The sequence below is a fragment of the Lactuca serriola genome, chromosome 4 (assembly GCF_051521515.1).
Source record: "Lactuca serriola cultivar US96UC23 chromosome 4, Lser_US96UC23_V15, whole genome shotgun sequence".
Classification (NCBI taxonomy): Eukaryota; Viridiplantae; Streptophyta; class Magnoliopsida; order Asterales; family Asteraceae; genus Lactuca; species Lactuca serriola.
In genome coordinates, this window is record NC_136411.1 from 18239172 (window position 1) to 18252640 (window position 13469).

General features: G+C 34.8%; 1 protein-coding gene and 1 long non-coding RNA gene across 2 annotated transcripts; one reads left to right on the plus strand and one right to left on the minus strand.

Moving 5' to 3' along the window:
* Window positions 1-1434: 1434 nt before the first annotated feature.
* Window positions 1435-3497, plus strand: LOC145101113 (uncharacterized). The gene is made up of 3 exons (XR_013705470.1): window positions 1435-1658; window positions 2239-2395; window positions 2477-3497. It is a non-coding gene; the product is annotated as an uncharacterized LOC145101113 (long non-coding RNA).
* Window positions 3498-3747: 250 nt separating this feature from the next.
* On the minus strand, window positions 3748-4712 carry LOC145101112 (uncharacterized). Its single transcript, XM_079038275.1, has 4 exons — window positions 4455-4712; window positions 4280-4369; window positions 4102-4198; window positions 3748-3997 (listed from the first exon to the last, which is right to left on the minus strand). Exons 1-4 carry the CDS (start codon window positions 4660-4662, stop codon window positions 3859-3861), a joined length of 534 nt encoding a protein of 177 aa, XP_078894401.1. The 5' UTR covers window positions 4663-4712; the 3' UTR covers window positions 3748-3858.
* Between the last annotated feature and the right edge of the window lie 8757 nt (window positions 4713-13469).

Below are 13469 nucleotides of genomic sequence, written 5' to 3' on the forward strand. Positions count from 1 at the left end.
GTTTTAGGGCTTGAAAACCACCAAATTGGGACAAAATGGGATCTAATGAACTAAAGATCAAGGTAGAGGCTTTACTACCTGAATGGAAGCTTCTCCCAATGTAGATTTCGGATATACTCCCTCTCTTGCACTCTTCAATCTCTTCTTTTCTTCTTCTAAGCTCCAATTCCCTTCACCAATCAAGAACTCACTCACAAGCACAATATGGGGGACCAGGGACTCTCACTACAGCTCTTTGGAAGTGTTAAGGACAAGGGGCCGCGTTAATGTGCTTAAATAGGGTGACAATACTCGGGTCAGGGTTTTTGCCCAAACAGGGCCTACTCACCGAGTCGGGATACCGACTCGCCGAGTCCAAGGCTCGGACCCCGCATCTCATCCCGCTCCTACTCGGCGAGTCGGTCATTCAACTCGCCGAGTCCAAGGCAAAAATGCAAGATTTAAGAATTTTAAATTACAAGAAATACGTACTGGGAACCAGGTGCTACATCACAATTATAGAGGCTTTTAATTCCATCTATCTAGCCAAGAAATAATTGAATGGGTAAAACATTATAGACGTTGCTTCCATAATATCTTCCTACCACAAATTCATTATTTGGTAAAAACAGAAGACAGTAATAGTTGAAGGTAGGTCTCAGAGTTCATCTGCAATAAACAATTGATTGGACCAAAAATTAGATAACTTAAGAACTAAATGCAACACCAAAAGTCAGTAACGAAGAAAATAGACCTGCAATACAAAAGTATTAATGAAGCTTAACGAATAATTAAAAGGTGATGGAGTTTATACAACAAATGTGGTGTATAAAGAAGTGTTGCACAATTAATAATGTATAATTAGTCATGTGCTATTACACATTTTCATATTTTGTGTATTTTTATATAATTTTATTATTTTTGTTTGAACGGCTTAAACATTTTACATTTTGTGCCGCATTGACAGGTTTCTCTTTATCAGTTATTTGATGTATCATGTAACAAATAACAACACAATTTGAATATATTGTCTTTGACATTTACTTTCTTTTGGAACATAACATTTTTGTAAATGAAACATATCACCAAAAGAACTTACACGCCCCGCCACTTTGCGCGGGTAGACTGCTAGTGTATAAACCGTGAATGACACAAAATACATTATATATATATATATATATATATATATATATATATATATATATATATATATATAATGTATTTTGTGTCATTCACGGTTTGATAAAATGATGAAAATATATAGTTTTTTCTGTATTTTACTCTAAATTATATATATATATATATATATATATATATATATATATATATATATATATATATATATATATATATATATATATATATATATATATATATCTTTTTTCTAGAGGAGAACTTTTGTAATTATAGTCAAAGTGAGAGTACTTGATATGAAATTAATGGAATACAAACTACAAAGTACAAAGTAGAAAGTACAAACCAAACAGGGAAACATCGTCGATTGAAGTTTCTACATAGCCAATCTCGAACCAGGAATCACCTCCGTTTTCATGGCATCAATGTACACAGCTTTCTAATTACAGCACCACCCTTATAAACTGATAAACCCATAAACAGATTTGACTCAAAAAGGTGCCTTTCGATCGGAATTGATCAAATTTTGGCCACACAACATCTAGGTAATGCGCGTCGTCATTCTCCCCAATTTTACATTTTTTATCCAATTGGGGTGTTCATTAAGCGTATTTCATTTGATTCTTTAATACTTGATGATTTGTTGTCTCCACTCATTTTAATTGATATATAAAGATCCGATAAGGGTATGGATAATTGATTTTTGTTGGGGTTTTGCTCGATAGTTTGTACAATCGACTGGTGGCGACTTTAGATTAAATTAAAGTTTCAAACTTTCAATCGTACAGTCGATTTCATGTTTCTGAACACAAATTATATGATAACGATTTGATACTAAATAGGGCACAAAAGGGAAACCAGCTGTAGGGCTCAAAAGGAGCCAATAATTCGGCAAAATAAAGTGTTTATTTTTATGAGGTGTTATGGAAGATTACAACTTGTGTATAGTTAGATACATAATCTGTTCACTTCTTGAACTTCTGATTATTGACATGGGTATTTTTTAGTTTCTGAAGCTATACACTCCATAGTCGTCCTTCAAAGCCAAATTTGACTTTTTTTAAATCAATGTGAGTGCTCTGCAACTTTGAAATTGATAAGAAATTGCTTAATATTTTTTGTCAGAATTTGTTATATAGCCAAGATGGAAGAGGAGATGATTACACTACAAAACATAATGCCAGTAGATCTTGCAATTAAAAGAGAGTTAGAATATCGTAAAAAGATGGAAATATCAAGAAACCAACATCAAAACAACTTAAAACCTCTTGTAGCCTCACAGGTAACCTCAAAAATCATGATCATGTTCCTGTTCTAGACTTCACACTACCAAATGTTAGAGTCATAATTGAATAAGTTGTAGGGCCCACCAATTCAATCCTGGAAAGAAGATTACAAAATGGCAGCAAGCGGGTCCCATAAATCTCGGATGTTTCAGTTTTCTTCAACCCGTCAAACCTTGCGAGAAAAACGCGTGTTTTCTTGCAAGGCTTGTCAGTTGACTTTTGGTACTGTTTTTGACCTTAGTGGTCATGTTGTAAGTCAACAACATAAATTCAATGTATCTGAGATGAAGAAGAGGAAACAAGCCATAAGCAATCCGATTTGGTGCGAATTATGTAAATCATCGTGTTCAAGTTTGGGCGAAATGGAACGTCATCTTAACGGGTCACGCCATTTGATGAGGATTTGAAATTATAATAATAAAAAAAATAATAATTTGTTATTCGGTAGTTGTAGTTTGATTTTGATCTAATGAAACATGTTGTACTTTGTAGGCTTTGAAATTTTGTTATGGAAGTTATTTGTATTAGATTCAAAATCGTTGAAATTTTCATTCAGGTGCGGGGTTTGGAAGGTCAAAGGATGGTTGACCGAAAGCGAAAGGTACAACCCTCCAATGCACGGTTTATTTGTGTGGTTTGTGATATGGCGTTTGCTAGTGTGTTTCATTTGAAGATGCATGGTGAAACTTATGCTCATAGAAGTAATCTTTGTATGGCGAGAAATGGGGGTGAAAATGTGAGTAATCCGTTTTTATGTGAGGTTTGTGATATTTTGTGTTCAAGTGGGAAAGTAATGAAGCTTCATGCTGCTGGGGTAAAACATAAGGGTTATCTTCAAGAGTTTGAGGATGCAAGAAGGGCAAGATTTTATGGTAATTTTGGTTCATATCAGTAAGATTAGGACTATGTTTTTTTTTTTTTTTTTGCTCTAAAAACTTGTATGAATGAACTCTTGAAATTCTGCTGTTTTTTTGGGATCCGGAGTACTCCACAATCATGAAATAATGACTTGTGTTTTTTGCAACAGAAGTTGTGTTATGCAATGACTTGTACATGACACAACTTATGTTTAAATAAAAACTAAAAACTTTCGGCTTAGTTTTGTCAACATGCACTCTAAGTTAAATGTGGCCAAACTTTTTTTTTTTTTATGTATTTTTAACCAACAAATTCAGACCAACTATAGACCAATAACATTGTGAAACCTGTAATTTGATGGACAAATTTTGATATGATTTTGATTTTAGGTTTCACCTATAAATTCATTGATTTCGTGTTGTGATGGATGATGACTATTTCATTGAAATCCTAAATTCAAACCCAAAATCCAGAAGAAAAATCCTAAACCTGAATGTGAACATAAACATGTATGTATGAAGATTGAAGATGTAATGTAATCAACCGATAATTGAGGGTACAACTGAATCTACAAAAGGTACAACTACTACTCTTCTCATAGTCATTCGACTCCGACCTTCTTTTTCAACATTGCAATGAACTCGTCCCTTTCTTGTGGAGACATTCCTTCAGCCGAACAATCACCAATCCCCCATTCAGCTCCTCTTAAGCAATACTTGTCTTGAGTCGCTTGTCGATTCCTGACAAATCATATCCATTCATTATCCCCACAAATTAATCACCACTCATTAATAACATCGATCTACAATCACATATTCAATCAGATTATGTAAACAATACTTACTTTTCTTTGTTCACCTTGGATCGCTCAAGCAATTCCTTAAGCAACGGAGTCTCCTTGAATCTCGCATCATTTTCTGCATACTTTTTTTGATTCTCTTCTGCAGAAAATGGAATCCAAATTCTTAGATAATTTTAGATTGTGATGTAATCAACTGAATCGGAATAGCAGCACACAGTACCATTGAAACGAGCGAAGGAATCAATCTTCGGTAGTTCGGGACCAGGCATCGATTCCAATCCTGAGAACCCCGAAAGCAATCCGGCGTGCGCTATAGCCATGATCATGAAAACAATTACCTTATGCATAAGAAGTAATACAGATACCCTAGTGAACATAAGCAGATGTGTATTTACCAGGGAATGGAGAGAGAAGAAGAGTCATTGAAGCAGCTAAAGGAAGGAGAGACTTGTCAAACCAGCTTCTTCTCTGGAATATCAATGCCGGAGGTGGCGAACATTGTGAAAGATGGTTAAATGGTTGTCTGCCGGCGGTGATGGTGGTGGACGGTGGTGTTGAAAAGGTGGTGTGCCATAGAGGTCCAAATGAAGAAGAAGAAACCATGGCTGCTATGAGTTAGGCTTCTCCTTCTCTTCTCTTTGTGAAGAGGGAGTATAGCGGATATATAGATAACGAGGCAATGGAAACCGTTGGATGTAGTTAGTTTGGTCACGTGGCATGATCCCATTGGTTGATGATGTTAAATAGCAAAAAAGTGGCAATAGAAAAGAAAAATATCTGGAAAACCCGGGGCCTTATACCGCACCTAGTCGTGCAAGATTGATACGGGAGTACCACTGTTACATAAAAAACACCATTCTGTCGTTTCAGGTACCATAAAAATGTATGGGTTATGCGGGTTACCGAACCCATCCTACCCATAAAGCTTATAATATTGATTAGTTGTAACTTGTGCATATATACTTATACCAATGTGTGTGGATTGAGAGCCATAGATTATCATGTGTTTGAGATGGAAGGGTTGCAAGTGAGAGGAGAGAGGATTACTCATTCTTGTCCGTGAACAGTTCAACGAACCATTCATGAACAGTTCAGTGGAAAGTTCGTTTATTTAATAAATGAAGGAGCATCAACACAAATTTCCGTTCGTCTTCGTTTACATTCTTTTATGTTCGTTCTTTTAAGTTTATTTATGTTCATATATGTTCAATTGTTTTTTATTACATTACCATATTATATGTTCGTTTATGTTTTATATGTTCAATTGTGTTTGCTTATCTTTGTTCGTTTATGTTTGTTTAGCATTTTCACAAACCAACATGAACAAACTAATCTGTTAAACGAACAAATATGAACAAGAAAACTCGTTAGTTTATTCGTTTGTTTGCTCGGCTAACTTAAACGAACAAACATTAACAAACCCTTGTTTGTGTTCGTTCGATTCGTTTACAACTCTAGTCTCACATTTTCGACATACTAATAGAGTATAATATTGGTATAAAATATATTCAAAAAATTAAAAATAATTACAGGAAGTGAAAGGTGACCATTTGATTTTGGTGAGTGAGTATAAAACTGACGTGACACAAAAAAATGAGTGGTGACTTGTCACTACATCCTCAGTCTTATGCTGGTGATTAAACCCTTTCATCATCTTTTTTTTTCACCTCTTGCCGATAATAAATGCGATAGCAAATGGTCATTTTTTACTAACTTTTTTCTCTTTTTTAATTAAATATATTAAAATATAATTTGATAATTATATAAAATTAATAAAAAGAAAAGTATTTAATTATTTAAAAAGTAAATATAATCGAAATAAAAAACTATTTTATTAAAAATTCAAATGAAACTAAAACATATTAAAATAATACGTCACTCCTCATTGTCATTCATAACATCGTTAAAATCCTCACTCGAATCATCTTTAAACATATCTGACTCTTCACCTATATCATCGTACAAATCGCCATTCGAATGGTAAGCGACAAGATTTAGATAAGTATGAAAGATATGTTTCACCAAATCAGTGTGAAGGTTGTGATGTCCAGAGCGGTCATATATTTCTCATTTGTTCGTCGTGTATTCCGACGTACCAACACCTACTCTTTCCAATATTGGTAAATTCTAATTTTCATTATAGTGACAAATCGTTTTTTCTTCATCTTCTATTAGAATATTATATAATATGATGCACACATACATCAGGTTATGTATTCTTGTACGCTTAAATGATCGTCTCAGAATTGTAAGTATCTATCAACGTCTCTTAGAGTACCAAATGCTCGTTCAACATCCTTCCTAGCTGATTCGTGGGACGCCTTAAACTTTAACTGTTTTTTTCATCGTTTGGACATGAGAATGATTTCATAAATGTAGTTAACTCGAGATATATCCCATCAGTAAGGTGGTACCTACATGGTGTCCTATTCACTAAAACGACACATCATATGATTTCCCAAGGTAGATGTTGAATACCGCAATGGGTCTAGAACATTAATGTCGTTTTTGGCACCCAATGCACCAAAAAATGCATGTCATATATAAAGATCATTTGACACCACTGGTTCTATTTTTTTGAACAACAACAATGTAACACCCATAAAAATCATGCCAAATTTAAACTTTGAAAAACATTTCAAATCTATTAACCATTACAAAACTTGTTTCCAAAATGTATCATATCAGAGTATCCCAGAAACAAAGTCATAAAAAGTGAGGAGTTGTACGATCACACTTTTGCCTTGCTATACCCACAACAATACACATATAATCATAAACAACATGTTATGGGTCCAGTCAACCATCGGGTTGGAAAACCCTAGGCCCACAACCAACAGGTTGGAATGCCAACATACTATAGGTCCAATCATCCTCGGGATGGAATACCTCAGGCCAACAACCAACAGGTTGGAATGCCCACATATTATGGGTCCAATCATCCTCGGGATAGAATACCCCAGGCCCATAACCAACAGGTTGGAATGCCCACATACTATGAGTCCAATCATCCTCGGGATGGAATACTCACGACCCAAAACCAACAGGTTGGAATGCCCAGGTCTATTGGCCTCCACACAAAGCAGATAAGCCTCAACCGTCAAACAAACATGTGTGCGTGTATATATATATATATATATATATATATATATATTGTGACAACCGTCAATTTTCGGTCAAGTCAAAGTCAACTAAAGTCAACAAGTTAAACCGGTCAACTCGATTTGCCTGTAGGTACTAGAGTTTACGTTATGTAATTTCTAAACAACTCGCTATTCTAATGAGAGATCATAAATCGAAAAGTGCGTACATCTAGATCTCCTTAACCTAAAACTGTGGTACGTGGCGAGCCAAACCGATAAAACAATGTTGCATACTCATCGGGAGTATGCAATATCCTTAAACAAGGCTTAACGGGGTTTACGGACCTTGCATTGCGAAGCCGGACACTCACATTCGTCACACACAGAACCGCTCTCAATCGTTTTCACTCCATCTCTTCTTATCGAGAATCTCTCCCTAATCTCTCCAAGAATGTCAAATCTCTCCCAAATCTCTCTAAGTATGTGAAATCTCTCCTAAATATCTCTTTGTATGAGAAATCTCTCCAAGAATGTCAAATCTCTCCCAAATCTCTCTAAGTATGTGAAATCTCTCCCAAATATCTCCTTGTATGAGAAATCTCTCCAAGAATGTCAAATCTCTCCCAAATCTCTTTAAGTGTGTGAAATCTCTCCCAAATATCTCTTTGTATGAGAAATCTCTCCAAGAATGTCAAATCTCTCCCAAATCTCTCTAAGTATGTGAAATATCTCCCAAATATCTCTTTGTATGAGAAATCTCTCCAAGAATGTCAAATCTCTCCCAAATATCTCTTTGTATGAGAAATCTCTCCAAGAATGTCAAATCTCTCCCAAATCTCTCTAAGTATGTGAAATCTCTCCCAAATATCTCTTTGTATGAGAAATCTCTCCAAGAATGTCAAATCTCTCCCAAATCTCTCTCGAAATCTCTCTCAACTTTCTATAATCATTCGGGGCATTCCGACCCTCGAATTTGGCGAAAACAGCCCAAAAACGGAAGTCTACGCGAAAAACGGACTTAAGGAACCGAAACCCCTCTTAGGACCCGAAAGTCCTCTTAGGACCCGAACCCTTCTGAGCCAAAGGCTGCTGAACCGAACCTCACTCAAAGAACCGAACCCGAAGGTCCTCTCGGGCCCGAACCTCGCATGCCACACTCGAATCCGAACCTTCGGTCCATTTCGGATCATGGTGCCCTCGGTCTAGTTCACTTCTGACCCTTCGGACCGAGCCTTCGGACTGACCCTTCGCCTCTCGCTTCCTCGCCCCCCTTCGCTTCACGCCTAGCTGCATTAGGGACCGAACCTCGGCCTAGGACCGAGAGGTCTCGCTGGAATGGCCTTTTTCTCCCGGTTTTCGACTAATTTCGCGTTTTAGACCCGTTTTTAATTGTTTTAACATGGGGTTTTCACCCAAAACTTTATTTTAACATATAAGGACCCATAATTATTAAATTATCATTTTTTTTAAGGATAAAACCTTATCCAAAAGTGTGGGTGAAGTACAAAGGTGGAGTGTTGACTTTCCTTTATTCTATGACACAAGCAACCACTCCCATACCCACTCCATGTCACTATTCACCACCAACCCATCCCTAGTCACTTCATAAGTCATTTCTCATTATTTTCAGCCATCCCCACGTTTTTAGGGCTGGTCACTCAACCTCTCACCTCATTTTTCTTTCAATTACTCTCATTTCACCAAAGATCCAACTCCAACTTTTCCTCAAACTTTTCTCTCTAATTCGAGATCCCAAGGCTGATCATCAAGTGTTCTTCCACTCTTGGTAAGTATAATTCATCCTCCTTGTGATTATTTCACTTCATTCTACTCAAATCATTGATTGCTTACACAAACTCCCTAACTATGATGCTAGATTCTCGAAAATCTTCAAGGCATCTCCAAGTGTTCTTGAGTTAAACACTTCCATTCTTCAACAATAATCTACTGAAATCACTTAAGGTGAGTTCACCCCTACATTTTCATGTTTTCTCAAGTTTTTAGGGGGGGAATACAAGTAAAACACCAAGAACAAAACTAAACTTTTCTAACAGCCTTCATCAGAAAAGTTCAACTCCATTCACGGACTGTTTTGGACAACTTAAACATTTTTGTTTGAAAAACTGTTTTAGGTGTAAGTAGTTCCAGTTATTATCTTTAAAATGATTACTTGCACATCTCCATACGATTTTTCTACAATTTATGGTGATTTTTACAAAACTGTCTATCATTTCAAACACCAATCCGGACCAGTCTGTGATTATGGACTATTTCAACCAAGTTGGAGGTTATTAAAAATCATGATAAAAACTATGAGTAAACTAGACACATTTTGGGAACTCTCAGAATTTACGGATTTAGTTTTCGACTTCGTATGATTTTTCAATGACTTTTCTAAAACAGTGCAGAAATGTTTAATTTAGTTAACATCATATAACTTTCATAACACTTTGTATTATGTTGAGCAAAGTGTATAATAATAAGTTCTAAGTATTGAATGTTAGAAGCTTGTAGTGACAAACGAAGATTTTTGTTCAAAATGGAGCGTTTTGTCAAACGTTAGAAGCTAGAAGCTCTCTAACGTTCCATGCCAAACACACCATATTGAAAAAAAAAATACTCATATTAACCTTAGGGTTTAAACTTTAAAGCTGTATTTTTTCGCACCAAGCCTAGTTTATAAAATAGTTTCCTTTTTGTATTTTAAAAAATTACTCCCCGCGTCTCAAAATTATAGTTCATCTTTCCTTTTTGGTTTATCCCAAAATAATAGTCCACTTATAAAAATAAATAATATTTTTACCAAAATACTCTCTCATTATTATTTAACCAACTAAACATTTAATGGAACATTAAATGCAAAGTAGGGACAAAACTGTCATTTTATTATATAAAATTAGTGATAATTAATGTTTTTCTTAATCTGTGTGTTTTTTGTCTGTAGACAATAATATTGGGACAAAAGAAGTACTATATTTGATAGCTAAGAGGTTACTTATAATCTCGTTTTTTTTAAAAGCCACACAGCTAGCTTTTAAATGACTTTATTGAGCCTTTTTATGTATATTTTTCTAAATATATATTTTATTAATTATTAAAAAGACACTATTCAGCCTAAAAATCCAAAGAGATAAAACGTAAGAACAATATTTATAAAATTAATCGATTATTATTATTATTATTATTATTATTATTATTATTATTAAAAATACATAATTAGTTTTAATAAAATTATCGTTTATATTATTAATGTTCATATCATTATTATCAATTTATTTAAAATTTTAGAAAGTGGTGAAAACTAAAACAAAATGATAAGACGATGCAGTATGGACCAAACGAGAAACGACGTGGGTGACGTGACTGTTGACAACGGCGTCTTGACGGGGGGAACACCGCCCCCCTGCTCGTTGCAGCTCGTCGAGATTGGATCTCGTTGGCGTCACGACCGGATGAAACGCAGAAAATGGGACCGTTGCAAACGTTTTAATTGCAACGGTATAAAAAAAATAATAATAACAATTAAAAAAATCATTTACCCTATAAATATCTATCATTTTTATAAAAAATTTCACACAATTTCTCTTCTTCTCTCTACATAGTTTCAATTATCTTCAAAAAAAATATGGAGTCTTTCGACTCGTCCGACGATTCGGATGACGATATTTTCTTCAAGCTGATGTACCAGTATTACACTACCGACTTGTTGCAACCAGATCCAGTCCCGCTACTAACAAGACGTGCGATGTTAAACAGAAATCGCGAGGAAGGACACGAACATCTGTATCGCGCTTACTTTGCGGATAATTGTGTATACGGGGCGAAGGACTTCAAAAGAATATTTCGTTTGAGTAGGGATGTGTTCTTACGAATCGCCAACGCCTTAGAAAGCCGGTATCACTTATTTACTATACTTTTTTACAAAATAAATAAAAATGTACTACATGTTTCTTTAATTTTACAACATATGCAATATATTTTTAAACTATAGTTAATTTATGTTTAGGTCTGAATTTTTTCAATTAAGATATGATGCTAGAGGTAGACGAGGGTTTACAACGTTGTAGAAATGTGTTGCGGCCATTCGTTTGATGGCTATGGGGGAATCACCCGACACCATGGACGACTATATGAGAATGTCCGAAAGAACCGCAAGAGAGAGTTTGTATACATTGTCAAAGGGTGTTATTGAAACATTTGGAGAAGTGTATTTGCGGAAACTTTCGTTGCATGATTTGCAAGAATTGTATGCGGCGCATGAAGAACATCATGGGTTTCCCGGAATGATCGGAAGCATTGACTGCACACTATGGAAATGGAAAAATTGTCCGGTAGCTTGAAAAGGGCAATACGCAAGTGGTCATCACGGATCGCCTTCGCTGGTTCTAGAGGCTGTTGCTTCTCAAAATTTATGGATTTGGCATGCATTTTTTAGAGTTGCGGATTCCAACAACGACGTCAACGTTCTTGATCAGTCGCCAATATTCGAAGATCTTTTGAATGGAAAGGCCCCGGATGCTCCTTTCACGGTGAATGGAAACGGATACAAATATAGGTATTACCTTACAGATGGAATATATCCTCAGTATTCCACATTCGTGAAGGCATTCCGCCACCCGGTTGAAGAACGAGACAATTTTTTTAAAAGACGACAAGAAGGAGCACGTAAGGATGTGGAACGTGCTTTTGGAGTGCTGAAGGCGAAGTGGCATATAGTCGAACATGCAGCACGACCATTGGATTTAGAAGTTCTACGATATATCATGTATGCATGTATCATAATGCATAACATGGTAGTAGAAGATAAAAGGCGAAATATTGCACACTATATCTCAACGGAGCCCAGACACGTTCAGTTTCAACCAGGAACAGCAGAATATTTGCATCGCGTTGTTGACATTCAGGACGCAAATAAACACAGACAACTTCGAGAAGACTTGGCGGATTATATTTTCTATGGTAACAATAACGATAACGAATAGTGTTGTATTTTTTTTTTTGAATTTGGATGTTATTTTTTTATTTTTTTTTTTTTGAATTTGGATGTTATGTGTAATTTAATATCTATGTTAATTTTAATCTTTAAAAATTATTATATGTTATTTATAATTTTTAAACATTATGTTTTATTTATTATGTTATATTTAAAAAATATTTGTCTAAATTAAAAATAAAAAAGAATTTCGAAAAAAATAAAAAATAAATTAAAAAAATGAAAAAAAAAGTTGGTGTCATAACAAGATACAACATGGTGACAATTTCCCCACTTGGTGTTATAACACCATTGGTCCCTGTCTTACCTAAGAAAACTATTATTTAAATAGGAAAATTGGTGGGATAGGTAAGACAAGGTGAAGGGGACGTGGTTGGGGGTGTGTTTGTTTAAATAAATTAAAAAATCAAGGGAAAAATAATCTTTTTGTATAAAGCAGTGACCAATCGCGTAACAAAAACAAACAGCAGGGACCTTCCGAGTTAAAAAAATAAGTTAGGGACCAAACACGCAAATTACCCTAAACCATAGGGACCATTCATGTAATTTACTCTAAATAAATTTAACTAAAGTTTTAATTAAAAATCTTTTTAATAAAACTTGTCTATATAATAAAAAATCAAAATGATAATTTCCATTATACCATGATAATCAAATGTGTAACCAAAAGTGGGTTTCTGGCATCGGCATTTGGTTGGTTGTAACTGGAACTCGTTTATTAAACTTGCTTGAGCCGAGATTTCATCAGTGAGATCATTTAGATGATCAAACAACTTTATAGAATAAATCAAATTATACATTCAGTGAGCTTGAGCTCCAATTTAGGCAAGTTGTTTACACACCTGCATGTGGGTATCATGAAAGTGACTTTGATTATCTCAATATATGATGTTGAACTCAGACCACATAAATGTAATCGGTCAGAATCATATAACATGATTGATTAAAACAAGCATAAACCAAGGATTCATCACAACCTATTCACCTCTTATGTATTCAAAATAAGGGTGTTATTCATGTTTTAGGTTATTGGTTTCATGTCAATCAAATTTAGTTATTTCTACAATCCATCATTAAAATTTAACCATTTGTCGACAGTCATCAATGCGATCAAAGATAAACCAACAAAATTTAGGTATTAAGGTAAATCGGGTTGAATTCAAAAAGAGTATGTTGTTAAACTATGTTTTTACTAAATTATTTTAGATTAAAGTTAAGAAAAAATTGAAAGCTTTGTAATTGTAAAGAATACTAAAACGACATTTATATATTAAGAACAAACAATATCATTTTTTGTTTGGTTGTTAGAATGAATGGAATTATCACACTTAATT